Source organism: Lactuca sativa, chromosome 7 (assembly GCF_002870075.4).
Source record: "Lactuca sativa cultivar Salinas chromosome 7, Lsat_Salinas_v11, whole genome shotgun sequence".
In the NCBI taxonomy this organism is placed as follows: Eukaryota; Viridiplantae; Streptophyta; class Magnoliopsida; order Asterales; family Asteraceae; genus Lactuca; species Lactuca sativa.
This window is the reverse complement of record NC_056629.2, coordinates 106,706,589-106,722,036: the sequence shown is the minus strand read 5'-3', so window position 1 is coordinate 106,722,036 and position 15,448 is coordinate 106,706,589. Positions and strand designations below refer to the sequence as shown.

The window sequence follows — 15,448 nt, the reverse complement described above, 5'->3', positions numbered from 1 at the left end:
ATAATCCCATATATAGCTTACTAGATTAAGTCTTTGTCCACCTTAATCGCTTTAAGTTAAAAAAAATTAATTGCTAAATAGTACTTTTCTCTGTTTTACAAATATGAGCAACATACTTTAGTTTTATCCTATAATACCAACATACCTTTAGTTTTCCAACCAATTTAATCAATACATGCTTTTTTAGTCCTTACCGAGAATGTTGACGTTGCTTTTCTTCTGCTGATAGGACTGCCACATAATCTTACACATAATGGCAATGCACAGGAAGTTAAGATACAACTATTAAAGCTAATATTAGATCAAATAAACATTGGAATTTTCGATTGCTTTCCTATTTTGTAACATAGTTAGGAGATAGATCCTATTGGTGTGCACATTTGTGCATTTGTGTGTGTTAATATGTATCCTTTTTTGGTTATCACTAATCTTTTTCTTTTTTAAAAAAATCCCACATATACTTGGCGTGTGTTGATTCTATATGGTGTCTTTTGATTTTAGGTTTGATTGGTCAATCAACGGTCATTAATTCAACAGTCACACATCAAGACGATGACAAATCAGAAGACACATTTCGGTTTGGAAACCCTCTGTTCATTTTTCTTTCTCTAATGCTTCGATTTGCAGTCACTGCTACATGTACATACATACTGGTATTGTTTGTTTTTATTAGAAATATATGCAGTACAAGGTCGACCTGAGTGTGTATTTGAGTGGTTTGTATAGTTATAGACATCAACGTTCACGTTTAGTTATGGTCACCTTTAGGTATGGTTGGGCTGTTTTACAAAAAAAAAAAGTTCAAAATATAATTTTAAGTGTATTTCAAGGATACTCTGAGTAAATCATTTGTTTCATTGATGTTAATTTAATACACCACAAGGCCAACTATTGAGGGTTAAGCTTGATGGGGTGTTACCAATCATCTTTAAAAGGACTATACTATAACTATGATGGGGTTGTTTGTAACAGTTTGATCAAGGAACCATTTAGCTCTTTGATTGTATTGGCTACAAATTTGAATGATGGCTTCTTTAAGAAAAGAAGGGCTATTGATTGAATGCTGAGTTTTCTACTAATTTTCTCCATTATCAGGTTGACTTTTAATCAATTGATCAGGTTTTGATTTTGTTATCAATCATTCGGTCAAATCACGCAACAAAGAAAGGATTATAGGATGGTTATGGTTACATGAAACATATTGCATTCCTAACAGAAATGTAGATATGATTTAATTTATAACTTTTTACTTGAAAATTTTGTATGAAAAAATTACGCATGCTAAATTCTAAATTTGGTGTTTTTTTGCCACATTCCTTTTTTTTGGTCTCTATGCTCCATTGGTCGACTGATTGACATGGAAAATAATTGGATTTTCATATTAGTTCATTTAGTTTTTTTTTCTTCAGATTTCTTATGTTTGACTTCAATAATAGTTTTTTTTGCCTCTTAGGATCCGATGTTTCCGATAAGATTTGCGAGCCGACTAATCCTCGGACAACTACCCGCTTCGCGATTAGCCCGAAGTCATCGATAATTGCCGATAAAAGTCTAATTCTTTTGCTCAGAAAAATGAATTTGGCTCTTTATTTTCCATGTATACTCACACAACCCCAATTCGGTGCTTGTTGTTTCTCGATAAATATTGTTGTAGTGAACTGAATTTGGTCACAAGTAGAATAGTAGAACTGATCATTACACTTTTGATAGGGGCGGGACCATTACATTTACCAAGAAGACGACTTTGGGTGGAAATTTAAAAAATAGCAATGCACTTTACTTTTTCTGTTTTTTTGGTATCAGACTTTGGAATTAAATGTAAACAACCATATATATACAATGCATTAATCTGATGCCTACTGTTTTTGGATGAATATTGTTGTAAGTAATGAGGTTGACTTTCTGGTCTAATTGCTTTTGGTGTTTATGAGTTTTGGCTAGGAGGGCTTTTGAAAATGGTTTTAGTAGTGAGAGTTCATTGCTATAAATTGCAAGACTACGAAAGTTGCTTTTCATAATTTATCCTTTTGAAAATAATCCAATCAATCATTTAAAGTTTATATTATATGATGGTTTTATATACTTAACGAAAGTGAAAGTTTTTATAATTTTATAAGAGTTTACCTTATTTCAAATTTGACAAATTTTATAGCAAAGATAATTGTTTAATATAATTTATTCAAAATCGACTAAATAATAAATAATAAGTAATAAGTTTATATTAAAGTAAAATAAATATCCTAAACTAAAACTTTATCCTAATACTTTTCTATTTTAGTTGAATAAATATTTTTTGAAAATTACAATTGTTAAATATTGACGTTTCGTGTATATTTGTTACCCCAAATCAACAATAAACATTATAAATGTACTTTTACTTTTAAACAAAAATAGAAACACGCTTATATATGTCGTCGAAAACTATTTGCCAAATATATTATATAAATATATTTTAATGGTAAAATATTTTATTTGATGCATTGCATGCTCTCTAACATGTTTCCAAAAGTAAAATTATCACCAAAAGAGAACTATTCACCATTGTTTCTACCAATGTTCACCATATTCATTACCTAGCCTTACCCATCACTTTCACCGAAATTGATATTTACCTTCCACTATTAAAAACAAATTGTCGTTATAAAGGTATTAGTCGAAACATGGTTTCTGAAATAGTACAATGTTATCGAAATGAACCAATTTTTATATACACAAATAAAACTATTATCGAGTGATGGACAACTTTGACAATTTTACTAGAAAACAAGTAGATATATAATTTGGTGTCTATGTATAATGTCAAAGTATTATAAAAAAACTATTACTTATTCTTTTTGTTTATTATAATTTGCTTGCTATTTAAAGTAAACAATTATAGCATTGTACTGTTGTGGATGTATCTGAATTGAATAAATTGAGTCGTATATTCAGTTATTGTTACTGAATCTTGAACATATATCCAAGTGAGTTGAGTATGAGAGTTTTAAGATTGCTATATATATATATATATATATATATATATATATATATATATATATATATATATATATATATATATATATATATATATATATATATATATATATATATATATATATATAGAGAGAGAGAGAGAGAGAGAGAGAGAGAGAGAGTTAGGTTTAAATGTTTTCACTATCTATTGTCTGCATGTATAACTGATTCTGGACCAATCATTTTAGTTATTTTAAGAAAGTAATTAATACATATTAAATGCTGAATATGTAATTAATATTCATTATATCTTCAACATGTAATATGCATTAATTACTTTCTTAAAATAACTATAATGATTGGTCCAGAATCAGTCATACATGCACAAAATAGATAGTGAGAACAAAATAACCTAACCCTATATATATATATATATATATATATATATATATATATATATATATATATATATATATATATGTTGTAAAAGTCGCTATGCGGTGGTCAGACAGTTGACTGGGGTTAAAAGACTAATCGGTCTAGGTGAGGATTAATCGGCGCCTAGACAGAGACCTTTAATTATAATAGAATTTATTTTGGGTTATCAATCATCCTATATACAGATTAAATGAGATTTAACAAAGAAGGGCATACACTTATAAGACAAATCAAAGTGATCGGAAGCTTGATCTTTTTTTTTTCTTTCGTTTTCAGGAGAAGGTATGTGAGAGAAACTTTGCGTAAATTGAATACATATATACCCATTAATAGCATTATAACGATTCCAATTAATTCAAATGAAATCTCATTTAAAATTTTAAAAAGATCATTTAAATGTTCAAATCTTCATTAAAAATTGGATACATGGTACATGCATGTCCTGATAATATGTGATTCTTATTAATGAATTCAGTTGAAGTATTAATGATTACAGAATATTTAGCAATTGATATGTACCGAAAATAATGGATGACAAAAAGTCTTGTGTGATCCCGTTCCCGTGGGGCCCTTGTTCTGTATGAGGGTATTTGTTTAAATAAATTGGGAGTGGGGGTAGGGGCGGGGTAAGGTAAACCCCCATTTTAATTTCAGGGGCGAGGCGAGGGTGGACAGTCGCATCTCGAAATCTCAATGGGGCCCCACTAATATATAATAATAATAATAATAAACAATAATATGATTTTGACCTGCCAAAATTCAGCAAAAAACGTGTTTGTAAATTGTTTATAAAATACAAAATTATGCTATAAATAACTATTTATTACCTAAAAAATAACAAAAAAGATAGCCAAAAATCAATCGGGGGCGACGGCGGGGTAATAAGCGGAATTCGGAGGCGAGGGCGGAGATAGAAAGGCAAGAGATTTCGAAAGAGGGGTTGGGGGCAAGGGCACAGAGAAATTTTGAGGCAAGGGTTGGGTATACAATGACCGCTCCTTTTTTCCCATCCCTATTGAAAATATAGTTTCTTTAAAAATGTATTTAAAAATTACCATATTAAACTATTTATCACCGAAAATTCAAAATTCGAGATTAATATCTTATCTACTATAATAAATGAAAATCAATTTTGCGACATGTCAATCTTTCATAAGTTTTGACACTTGTCATTTTGTGATATTTTTAAAATAAAATAAAATCCACATGTCAATTTCTAGATTTTTTAATTTTTGAAATTAAAGTCACATAATATTTACGTGTATAAATGTAAAGTATTAAATATAATAAATGTGATAATAAATTGCAATTAATATGTTTTTTATTTCTTATTTCAAAATTTTATTTTAAAAAATATTTATTGTTTACATTTTGATATTTGATTTTTTTTAGTCAACCCGTGTATTACACGGGTTTTACACCTAGTCACTTACTAAAATTAAAGAAATCAAATTAAATGGTTTATGATGGTAGGGTATGATCCATCAAGTAAATATATATAGTTTTTGATATGCATTTGAAAGTTATTTGTTTATTCTTTCAAATTAATAGCTTATTTTAAAATAAATATATTTTAGTTGTGGATACTATTTTAATTAATTTTGAATCGTTTAGGTTATTAATTATAAAAAACGTTGTATATATGTATTTTATAATCTATTTAGATTTTAGGATGTAAGGGCGCATTGGGAATTAAATGAATGAAGGGTAAGGGTTAATTGCGGAATTAAATGGAATTTATCCCCCCTTCTTTGTAATTGAATCACTGTATGCTATCATCCTAGCTAGGTGCTTGGGATGAATTTTATTATTTATGAATATTACGGTTCAAAAAAAAAATATATACTTATATCGAATTAAACGTATTAATTACCTTTTTGAATTAAACGTACTAATTACCTTTTTGAAGGATTTTAATTAAATCGTTGGCAGAAATCGAAACACGAAAAAGACAATATGGTTGAAGGAAAATGAATATAGAAAAATATATTTATAATTAGTTAAAATGTATACCCGACATCGCTGATATAATTACCAGTTAAGATGGGTTGCGTTCTTATAGTTCATAGTTTATCAATGTACACCTAAAGAAAAATATTTATGATTAGTTTTAAAATTCATTTTTGTTAAAATAAAAGTTTACACAAATTCGTAAGCTTTTGTATCGTGGGTGATTTGAGTTTCACTTCCTCACTCCGTTTTAAACAACGTACTAAAAATAGATGTATATCCTTTTTCTATTCCACTTGTCGCATGTATTATCGTTTCCCAGTTTTTTCTTTTTATTCGTTTGCCACGACTAAACTCCACCTCTTGAATTTAATATATGGGAAGAAGAGGGTAGAATGGAATCAAACAGACCACCGCCTAAGATGGGAAACCAGGAGAAACAAGTAGTAGAGGACGGAAATCACAATAATACTTCTCGCTACACACGTCAAGATACCCGCCGTGGAATCTCCATCTTCATCGTTGTCATCCTTCTCCTTGCAGGCATAACTGCAGGCGTGCTATGGATAGTTTACCATCCCCACAAGCCGAAATTTTCAGTTGTCGATGCGTCGGTCTTTGCCCTCAACATTTCCTCTACTCCGTACATCTCCATTACCATGCAGTTCACCATCGTCACCAGAAACCCGAATAATCGTGTTTCCATTTACTACGACCACCTCGCCGCTTTTCTTTTCTACAAAAATCAGGCCATCACTGCGCCACTAATGCTACCACCTCTGTACCATGAAAGGGACAGCACAGTATCTTTTTCGCCGATATTGGGTGGTGGGAGTGTGCCGGTATCAATGGAGGTGGTTAATGGGTTAGAGACTGATGAGGGTTATGGGGCAGTGAGCTTTCGGCTGGTTTTAATGGGACAAATGAGATGGAAGTATGGAGATATAAGATCAGGTCGTAAAGGAGTACATGTGGGATGTGATGTGTTCGTTGGATTGAAGAGAGGGGTAGTGGGCCAGGTTCCTTTGCTTGGATCTCCGGTGTGCAGAGTTGATATATGAAACTGGTGAAGTGTCATGCTTGTTAGCTTCTGACTTAACTCTTCTCTGGTTCTCCTCCTATTTTCTTTTTAATTATATGCAAGAATTGTTTTGTTATTTACGTAGTTAATTAAGCTAGCTGTATTGGATTAACAAGAATAAAACAGTGTCTTTTCTTTTCTTCATTATCACCTGGAATACGGAGTCATTATGTAATGGAATACCAAATGCAGTTTGTATGTTTGTATGACGGAGAGGCCCACAAGCCAAAGCGTGAGGTCTTGAATGTAGTTTAGATGATTGAGTTTTTAGAAAAACCATGGAGTAAACTTTGAGTTACCTGGAGGAAGGGGTAACTAAATATATATTAGATTGAAAAATAACCAAACGATAAAATAGAAGACTTCGTTTGAACCCAATTGCTCGAAGCCATGAACGTGTTGAGAGCCTCATTTCAAGAGGGAGGAGGGGACGCTATAAGAATTTGGAGCTACTGAGACAGAAAAGTCGATTGCTCAAACGTCCATCGCTATGGATTTAATAGTCATATAATAATAACTATGGTTTAAATTAACGTAGTTAGATTGGTGTTCTTGGCAGAGTATACCAGTCGATGACGAGTTTGTAAAGCGGAGTTAATTAAAGATCAACACATTAATAAATATAACAGTTTTAGTATTTTGATTGAATATGAAATTGGATGTTACAGAAATAGATTAAGTGTTCTTGACACGGCCACAAGTGCATACAAAAGACTCGTTACCTACACATTGTTGGAATAATCCAAAAATCTGGGACTAAATTAGTCCCAGGGGTATTTTCGTAAAAGCTACCATATTTTAGTTTTTGGTATTTGTTTAGGATTCTGTCTTAAGTAGACGTATCGCACTAGGTTTCTTTTAATGTTAGTATAAATAGGTTCCCCTAGTTTGATGTTAATTTAAGTTTTAAGTCCTCAACTTTGTATTCCCGGTTCACGTTTAATAAGGAAAAAGCTTAGTCAACAAGTCATGATTTTATCCTTCGGTCCCTGTTTCATCAGCTGATCACATTTCTCATTGAAGTTTTTGAAGACCAAAGACATGCACTTGTTCTATTCCTACATTTGTATTAGTTATACTTGAAAGACTTGGTGAAGAGGTCAATTCTTTGCTACCTGTTCTTCCATTCTTCTCCTTTGTTTTCTGTCTTGTTGCTTTGTTGCTATCACAAAGTCTAAACCTTGTTGATCAAGGTTAGTCAGCTGGTTTAGAACTTACATTTGGTATCAAAGCACATAAGAGATCAGACAAAAACCGAACATCACAACCCCACTATAGAAGGACCAAAGATGCAATATCCTTTCTTGACCCGAACTAACTATGTTGCATGGGCGATTAAGATGAAGGTTGTAACGACGTGAAAATTTAAAACAATTTTTCATTTTTCAAACATAACATATCTCATATAAATCATCTCAAACTCAAGTGTATCAAATGTTATCACAGTAAAACATATCCCAGAATCTCAAATACAAAATCCTCTGTCAGTGTGTACAAATCATGTTGGCGCCTTCCCGCGATCCTTGCTAGTACCTGAAACACATATCACATAACACGGTAAGCATAAATGCTTAGTAAGTTCCCCAAAATACCACATACAACACCTAAGCCACTCGAGGCTATAACTCGGTATGACCCTCTGGTCAATGTGTCTCAGCGGGACCCTCCAGTCCCGTAGCTCGTTGGACCCTCCGGTTCGGTCTAAATCGTTGGACGCTCTGGTTTGGTCTGATCGAGGACCCTCTAGCCTCATGAGTCGTTGGAACCTCTGGTCCGGTCTATATAACACATAACATACATATAACACAATGCACATAAATCTGAAACATACACATACACATAAGACCCTCTGGTCTGCACATAGATACCACTATAGGTAATGTATAGTGAGAAGACTCACCTCGTAAGATGTCTTAGAAAACTCGCGTGCTCGAATCCCCGATCTAGCCTCCGCCTATCAAAATGATAACATCTCTAATCAGTACACTCCTTACATCCTCCTCTCTAAGAATGGGTAGAAGACTATTCTACCCCTCCCTGACCTCTCTTAAATCAGTTTGACCAACCCTAAGGTCAACTGAAGTCAACTCAGTCAACGGTCCAACTTTGACTAGACTCGCCGAGTGCACTCTAACACATACGACAATACGACTTCACAGTCGTTCTATCCAACCAAGCTGTCTCAACCAATCACACTGGGCTCACAGTCACCAAGTTCGCTTTACCCTAAGCGATTACTACAACCGTATTGAAATCCCCGATATAGCCTCCGCCTATCAAATGATAACATCTCTAACAATACACTCCTTACATCCTCCTCTCTAAGAATGGGTAGAAGACTATTCTACCCCTCCCTGACCTCTCTTAAATCAGTTTGACCAACCCTAAGGTCAACTGAAGTCAACTCAGTCAACGGTCCAACTTTGACCAGACTCTCCGACGCTACCCTAACACATACGGCAATACGACTTCACAGTCTTTCTATCTAACCAAGCTGTCTCAACCAATCACATTGGGCTCACAGTCACCAAGTTCGCTTTACCCTAAGCGATTACTACAACCGTATTGAAATCGCACCTCTCCTCCGACCTCTGTCGTCTGCTACTTGCTATTTCATGCGTGTCGCGGTTCTCCTCAAACCAATGAATCGATCCACCCAGGTCTAATACATCAGATGGAAACATCCCTACTCACAAGGAAATCCATCTGAAAACTCTGAAATCCCAACCTGCCCGTCCTCCACATAGATAGAGCCTAAACTTAACACAAGAGTCTGGCCCGACACAGAATTGGAACCACGTGTATCCAATCTGTTACTCAACTCATGACCTGAGATCCGTGAATCCACGCGTACATTACTCTTTCCATCCTTTGATTTGCGACAACCTCTCCATCAATCAAGATAATACGGTTTCCGACCATCAAAGGGACCCTAGTCTCACCCCTGGTCCGACCACCAGGTTCCCACAGACTCATTTGGCAAGGCTACCCAGGCCTAAGAACCCCTCTGCGTCATACCCTGACTAGTAAATGCTACGGCTCCCTGCAGTTTTACGACACTCTCTCACTGACTAATAAGTGTTACGGCTCCCTGCAGTCTTATGATACTCTATCACTGCCTCGTGTATGCTATGGCTCCCCGCAGTCTTACGATACTCTATCTTGTTGTCTCGTGTATGCTATGGCTCCCCCGCGGTCATACGACACTCTCTTTCCCTGACTCATATATGCTACGGCTCCCCGCAGTCATATGAAACTCTCTCTCACTCGCCAAGGGCGCACCCCACGGTTTTCTCTGACAGTCCTAAATGAATACTCTCACCCGGATCCGCTCACTCTCTTATCACCCCATAATCTCATCATCAAGTCATCACCACACTGAGTTCACTATCTCATGCTCCACGGTCCAACATAGTTAGGTGCACACACCTTCCCAGATTATGCATCATTACTCTTGACGAAAATTCTCTTAGACAAGGCACTCTCATCAGTACAGTCACAACCTTGGACAATTCCCTTTTGGTGATAATTAGCAGATGGTCTCACATCTGGAAATATAGTCGCTTGATGCTCCAATTGCCGACTGACAAACCCAAACCTCATAATAACCCAACAATTTAAGGCGTCATACTCGGATACCCCGATACACCATCACAAAATCTCAGGATAGCTTGTCACGACCACTGATCTTCCGCGTTCACAACTCGAAACCTTGAAGTACTCCAACTCATAATTTGAAACATGGAGGAATCGTCAATAACTGATAACGCATTGACGACAATCTGAAACCATATCCTCTACTAATCAAAACCCATGAGAAACTACTCATACCGACTCTAAAGTTGACTGACAAATTACCTACTGCCCTTTCCGAAGTACAAATAACAATCTATACGTCAAACTATCAGTCTCTCTACAATCGAATCTTGACCTTGGCAACCCAACCGCCTCGAAACTCAAACATTGTGACACCCGAAGAAACACAGACTGCAATCAGATTCCTATCCAATTGTAACATCCCGGAATAGCAAGAGTAAAGTTGAAGGGCTAAAAGAGTAATATGGGAAAGAGAGACTCGGCGAGTCCATGGGTGGACTCGGCGAGTAGAGCCGCGACTTGGTCGCGTGTTAAGTGGCCGACTCGGCGAGTCAGTGTATTGGACTCGGCGAGTAGGCGCTGAGTGGAGAAAACCCTAATTCTCGGGGTTGAGCCCTATATAAAGAACATAACATCCATTCCCCCAGCCTCCTTACTCATCCTCAAGTCCAGAAACCCTAACCTTCGTGTGTAAGTGGATCAAGTTGCATTTGGAAGCTTGGAGAAGCAATTGTTGAGGAAATCTTGAAGGGTAGGAGGCTTGGAGCAAGGGGCTTTGCATGGATTCGAGTTTCATTGCTGTTGGGGCGTTCTTTTGAGGTATTATCTCGTTCTTGGGCTGTTAATCATACAGATTCATCATTTTGGGGTTTATGGGAGCTCATCTTGTTATGTTTTGGAGTTTGGAGGTTAGATCTTAGGTTGCTACCTCAGATCTGGAATGGAGAAGGTCTAGAGTGCATTAAAGTACCTGTGTTTGAGTGTTTAGTGAAGCCATCATGTCCCAAACCCTAGCCCTAAAGTGTAAAAGGCCTAGATCTCTTTGGATTCACGTAAAGTTTGCCACTTTACGTGATGGATGGGTGGTAGGAGGCTAGATCTATGTTTTAGATCAATTGCATGGCCTGGAATGCTTATGTATGGATTCAGACCGATGGTACTCGGCGAGTGTGACATCCCCAAAATCACGGCCAGAAAAGACCGATTTCATTTATGCTTTTTAAAATAATTTCAGAGTAAATCCTTTTGATTTAAAAGTGTTGCGGAATTTGTTCCCAAAACAAAACATGATAAAATAATATTTATCAAAGCATTTCATCAAGAGATGCATTTTCATTATATAATCAAAACTCGGGATGTCATGTTCCGATACAGACCATAAAGCATAAACGATAACATTACAAGTCATTCAACAAATATATACATATATAGACTTGTAAACAAAACAACAAGATGATCCAACCATCTTATGCCCTCGCGCCACTACCTGTAATACAAATAAAACTGAGTGGGTCAGGCTTGGGAGCCTGGTGAGCATATAGGGTTTTCAACCCACAATAAATAAGTTATATTTAATTTCACCAACCAATCACTATCCCGATTACCCATTCCCGTTATCCTCACTTTACGTCCCTAAAATAACATCTATCTCAAGGGACCTAATCTAGGATTTTCATCGGGACGGACATTACTGCGAAGGGGTTTCCTCAACAATAGATATCCTAAAGGCAACCATGAGGGCGATAGAGTACACCGGTGAACACATCGTTCACAACACCTACAGGTTATGAACCTGCTAGCGTTCCACTGGACTGTCTAGAAGGAGTCCGTGGTCATTATCCATACTCCGCTGAATAACTAGATCAACAACAACAACAACATCGAGGCCTCTCATCTATTTATTACACACCAACTATCTACCCATGTTCTACCCAACATATTAGTAGATAAAATATATATTTTCATACATAGTTTAAAACCTGTATATCATTTTCATTCAATATATATTCCACATAACAGATGAGGCATACCCACGTAACACGTATTTCATAGAAAGCAATTCAGATCTATGAGATGGAATAAAGTGAATATCCATTCACGCATACAATCACAAAATATACACATAACAAGTATATCGCATAAAATACTTCATAGTTACTTGTTAGAAGAAAGTAACTGCACCCTTACACATATAAACCACAATTTACTTAATACACTCGAACCATACTTGTATTATTATCGTGTTTATGAAAGATAGTATACCCTCACTTGATCAGAAGACGATCGGACAGCACTACGACTTGCAGAAGTAGTAATCCACAGCAGATCTGGAAGATCTCCACAAAAATCGAACTTCTCGCGGGCAGAGCTTCAGCTCGGGAACCGCACTTCTCGGGATCTTCGGGATCTCGGGACTTGCCTCGGGGCTAGAGTATGATACCGGGGCTTCGGGGTATTTCTGGCACGCAAAACGATGCAAAATGGGAGAGAGAAGAGAAGAAATGAACAAAACTATCGGCTGCCTTCGGATTCCTTTTATAGGGGCTGAGCCTCGCACGTACGCGGGACGTACTGATCCGAGAAACGTCATCGCTTACGTATCCGAAGCCACTTGCTGAGATGTCGACACCTTCGGAGTACGCGGGGCGTACTCGAGTACGCGGCGCGTACCTCGGATCAGATCGATGACTCGCCTTCGGATAAGGCTTCCGAATTTTTGATTTAAAAATAAATACAAATTAATTAATAAACTTCGGAAATTCATATCTTCTTCATACGAACTCCATTTTCGACGTTCTTTATATCGACGGAAAGGTGAGACTACGCTCTACAACTTTCGTTTAGACTCCGTTGGCTAATTTTGAATTTATTTTTATTATTTATTTTTAATAGGCCGCGACAGAAACTTTTGTTATAAATTCATAACTTCTTCGTTTGACGTCCGTTCTCGCCTAACTTTTTATCGCTTCGATACCAACAATGAGATCTTCGATTCTCATTTAGATTTCTTCGGCTAAAAACCGCTCGATCTCAATTCGAGTATTTCAGGCTGCATACCGCTAAGTCGAAACTTCGATAAATCATAACTTCCTCATACGAAGTCAGATTTGGGCGTTCTATATATATTCGAAAACCTCGTTTCAACTACTACAACATTAACCAAAGATATTAAGTTTATTTTACACTTAAATTTTGACGCTTATTTTTATTCTTAATTAATCAGACCACATAATTAAGCAATTAAGCACAAAACACATAATACTCAAATAATACATTCTTATTATTTCAAAATGGGTTACAAAGGTTAACCTAGACTATTACATTGCTAAAAAATGGCAAGCCCGGAAACACAGGCGTTACAATTCTCTCCACCTTAGAATGATTCCGTCCCCGGAATCACACATCAACAAACAAATGCGGATAGCGACCCATCATGTCACTCTCCGTCTGCCAGGTGAGATTCGGCCCATTCGTGTGTTTCCATCGGACAAGCACTAACCCAACCATCTTGCGTCGCAATTTCTTAGTCTTTCGGTCAACAATTGCCTCTGGTTCCTCAATCAACCTTTTGTTCTCATCAATTCTCAATTCAGAAATTGGAATTATGTCGAGAACTTCTCCCGTGAACTTCCTCAAATAACACACATGAAAAGTGTTATGAATTCCATTCAGTTCTTCTGGTAGTTCGAGCTTGTAAGCTTGGTTTCCAATCTTCTGAAGAACTTTAAACGGTCCAATAAACCTTGGACTCAACTTTCCCCTTTTACCAAATCTTATAAGTCCCTTCCACGGCGAGACTTTAAGCAGAACCGAATCCCCAACCTCAAAAATCATCGGTCTTCGCTTCTTGTCAGCATATCTCTTTTGACGATCCTGAGCTGCTAACATTCTTTCCCTAATTATTTTCAACTTTTCAGCAGTTTGATGAACCATCTCCGGTCCCATAAACTGCTTTTCCCCAGCCTCAAGCCAACAAGACGGCCTACGACACTTCTGTCCATACAAAGCTTGGTAAGGTGCCATCTTAATGCTTGAGTGAAAACTATTATTGTAGGAAAATTCTACCAAAGGTAAATGTTCATCCTAATTACCTAGGAATTCCAAGGTACATGCTCTCAGCATATCTTCAAGCGTTTGTATCGTTCGTTCGCTCTGACCATCAGTCTACGGATGGTAAGCTGTACTTAAACACAACTTGGTACCCAATTCCTCTTGTAGACTTTTCCAAAATCGTGAGGTGAAACGACTATCACGATCCGACACAATCGTTAATGGAACACCGTGAAGCCTCACAATTTCCTTCACGTAAGAATTTGCAAGCTTTTCCATAGACCATTTCTCCTTGGCCGCTATGAAATGCGCACTCTTAGTGAATCGATCAACGACCACCCAAATCATGTCGTGACCATTCTTTGTTCTGGGCAGTTTAGTGACAAAATCCATAGCAATGTCTTCCCACTTACCCATAGGCATAGGAAAAGGTTCTAAACTCCCGTACGGTTTCTGATGTTGTGTCTTGACTCTCGCACAAGTCACACACTCGGCCACATACTTTGCAACATCAAGCTTCATCGTCGGCCACCAGTAGTAGGGTTTTAGGTCCCTATACATTTTAGTGCTACCTGGATGAATCAAGTACATGGTCTTTTGAGCTTCTTCCATTAGAAGACCTCTAATTCCTCCGGACTTAGGTACCCAAATCCGATCTTGGAACACCTTCAGTCCGTGATTGTTTACACCGAACACCAACGTTTTGCCCAAACGTTCCTCCTTTCGGTCATTCTTTTCAGAAGCTTCCTCTTGAGCTTTCTTTATACTTTCCACAATAGTCGAGACAACTTCAATCCTCAACGCTCTTGGCCTTTTCCTTTCAAGATTGACTTTCCGACTGAGAGCATCAGCAACAACATTAGCTTTACCGGGGTGGTAAAGTATCTCACAGTCGTAGTCTTTAAGTAATTCCAGCCAGCGTCGTTGCCTCATATTCAATTCTTTCTGATTAAAGAGATATTGGAGACTCTTATGATCAGTGAAAAGTTTGCACTTCGTGCCATAGAGGTAATGCCTCCATATTTTCAGAGCGAAAACTACCGCTGCCAACTCCAAATCATGAGTCGAGTAATTCTTTTCATGCTCCTTCAGCTGTCGAGATGCATATGCTATCATCTTTTCTCTTTGGGTCAAAACACAACCCAATCCAACCCCAGACGCATCGCTATAAACAGCGAAGTCTTCAACTCCATCGGGTAGAGAAAGTATCGGTGCCTCGCATAGCTTCTTCTTTAGCTTCTCGAATGCTTCTGTATGCTTATCACTCCAAGCATAAGTAGCTCCTTTGTGGGTCAAAGATGACAATGGACTAGAAATCGAAGAAAAGCCTTGGATAAACCTTCGGTAATATCCAGCTAATCCCAAAAAGCTTCGAATCTC

At 37.0% G+C, this 15,448-nt stretch overlaps 1 protein-coding gene across 1 annotated transcript; it reads left to right on the top strand.

The window, feature by feature from the left end:
• Positions 1 to 5,724: 5,724 nt before the first annotated feature.
• LOC111895121 (NDR1/HIN1-like protein 1) lies at positions 5,725 to 6,613 on the top strand. The gene has a single exon (XM_023891222.2). It carries the CDS (start codon positions 5,736 to 5,738, stop codon positions 6,399 to 6,401), a length of 666 nt encoding a protein of 221 aa, XP_023746990.1. The 5' UTR covers positions 5,725 to 5,735; the 3' UTR covers positions 6,402 to 6,613.
• Positions 6,614 to 15,448: the final 8,835 nt, after the last annotated feature.

What these genes read in the sequence shown, in the direction of transcription:
- LOC111895121 (XM_023891222.2), top strand. Translation starts at nt 5,736, where the DNA reads ATGGAATCAAACAGACCACCGCCTAAGATGGGAAACCAGGAGAAACAA.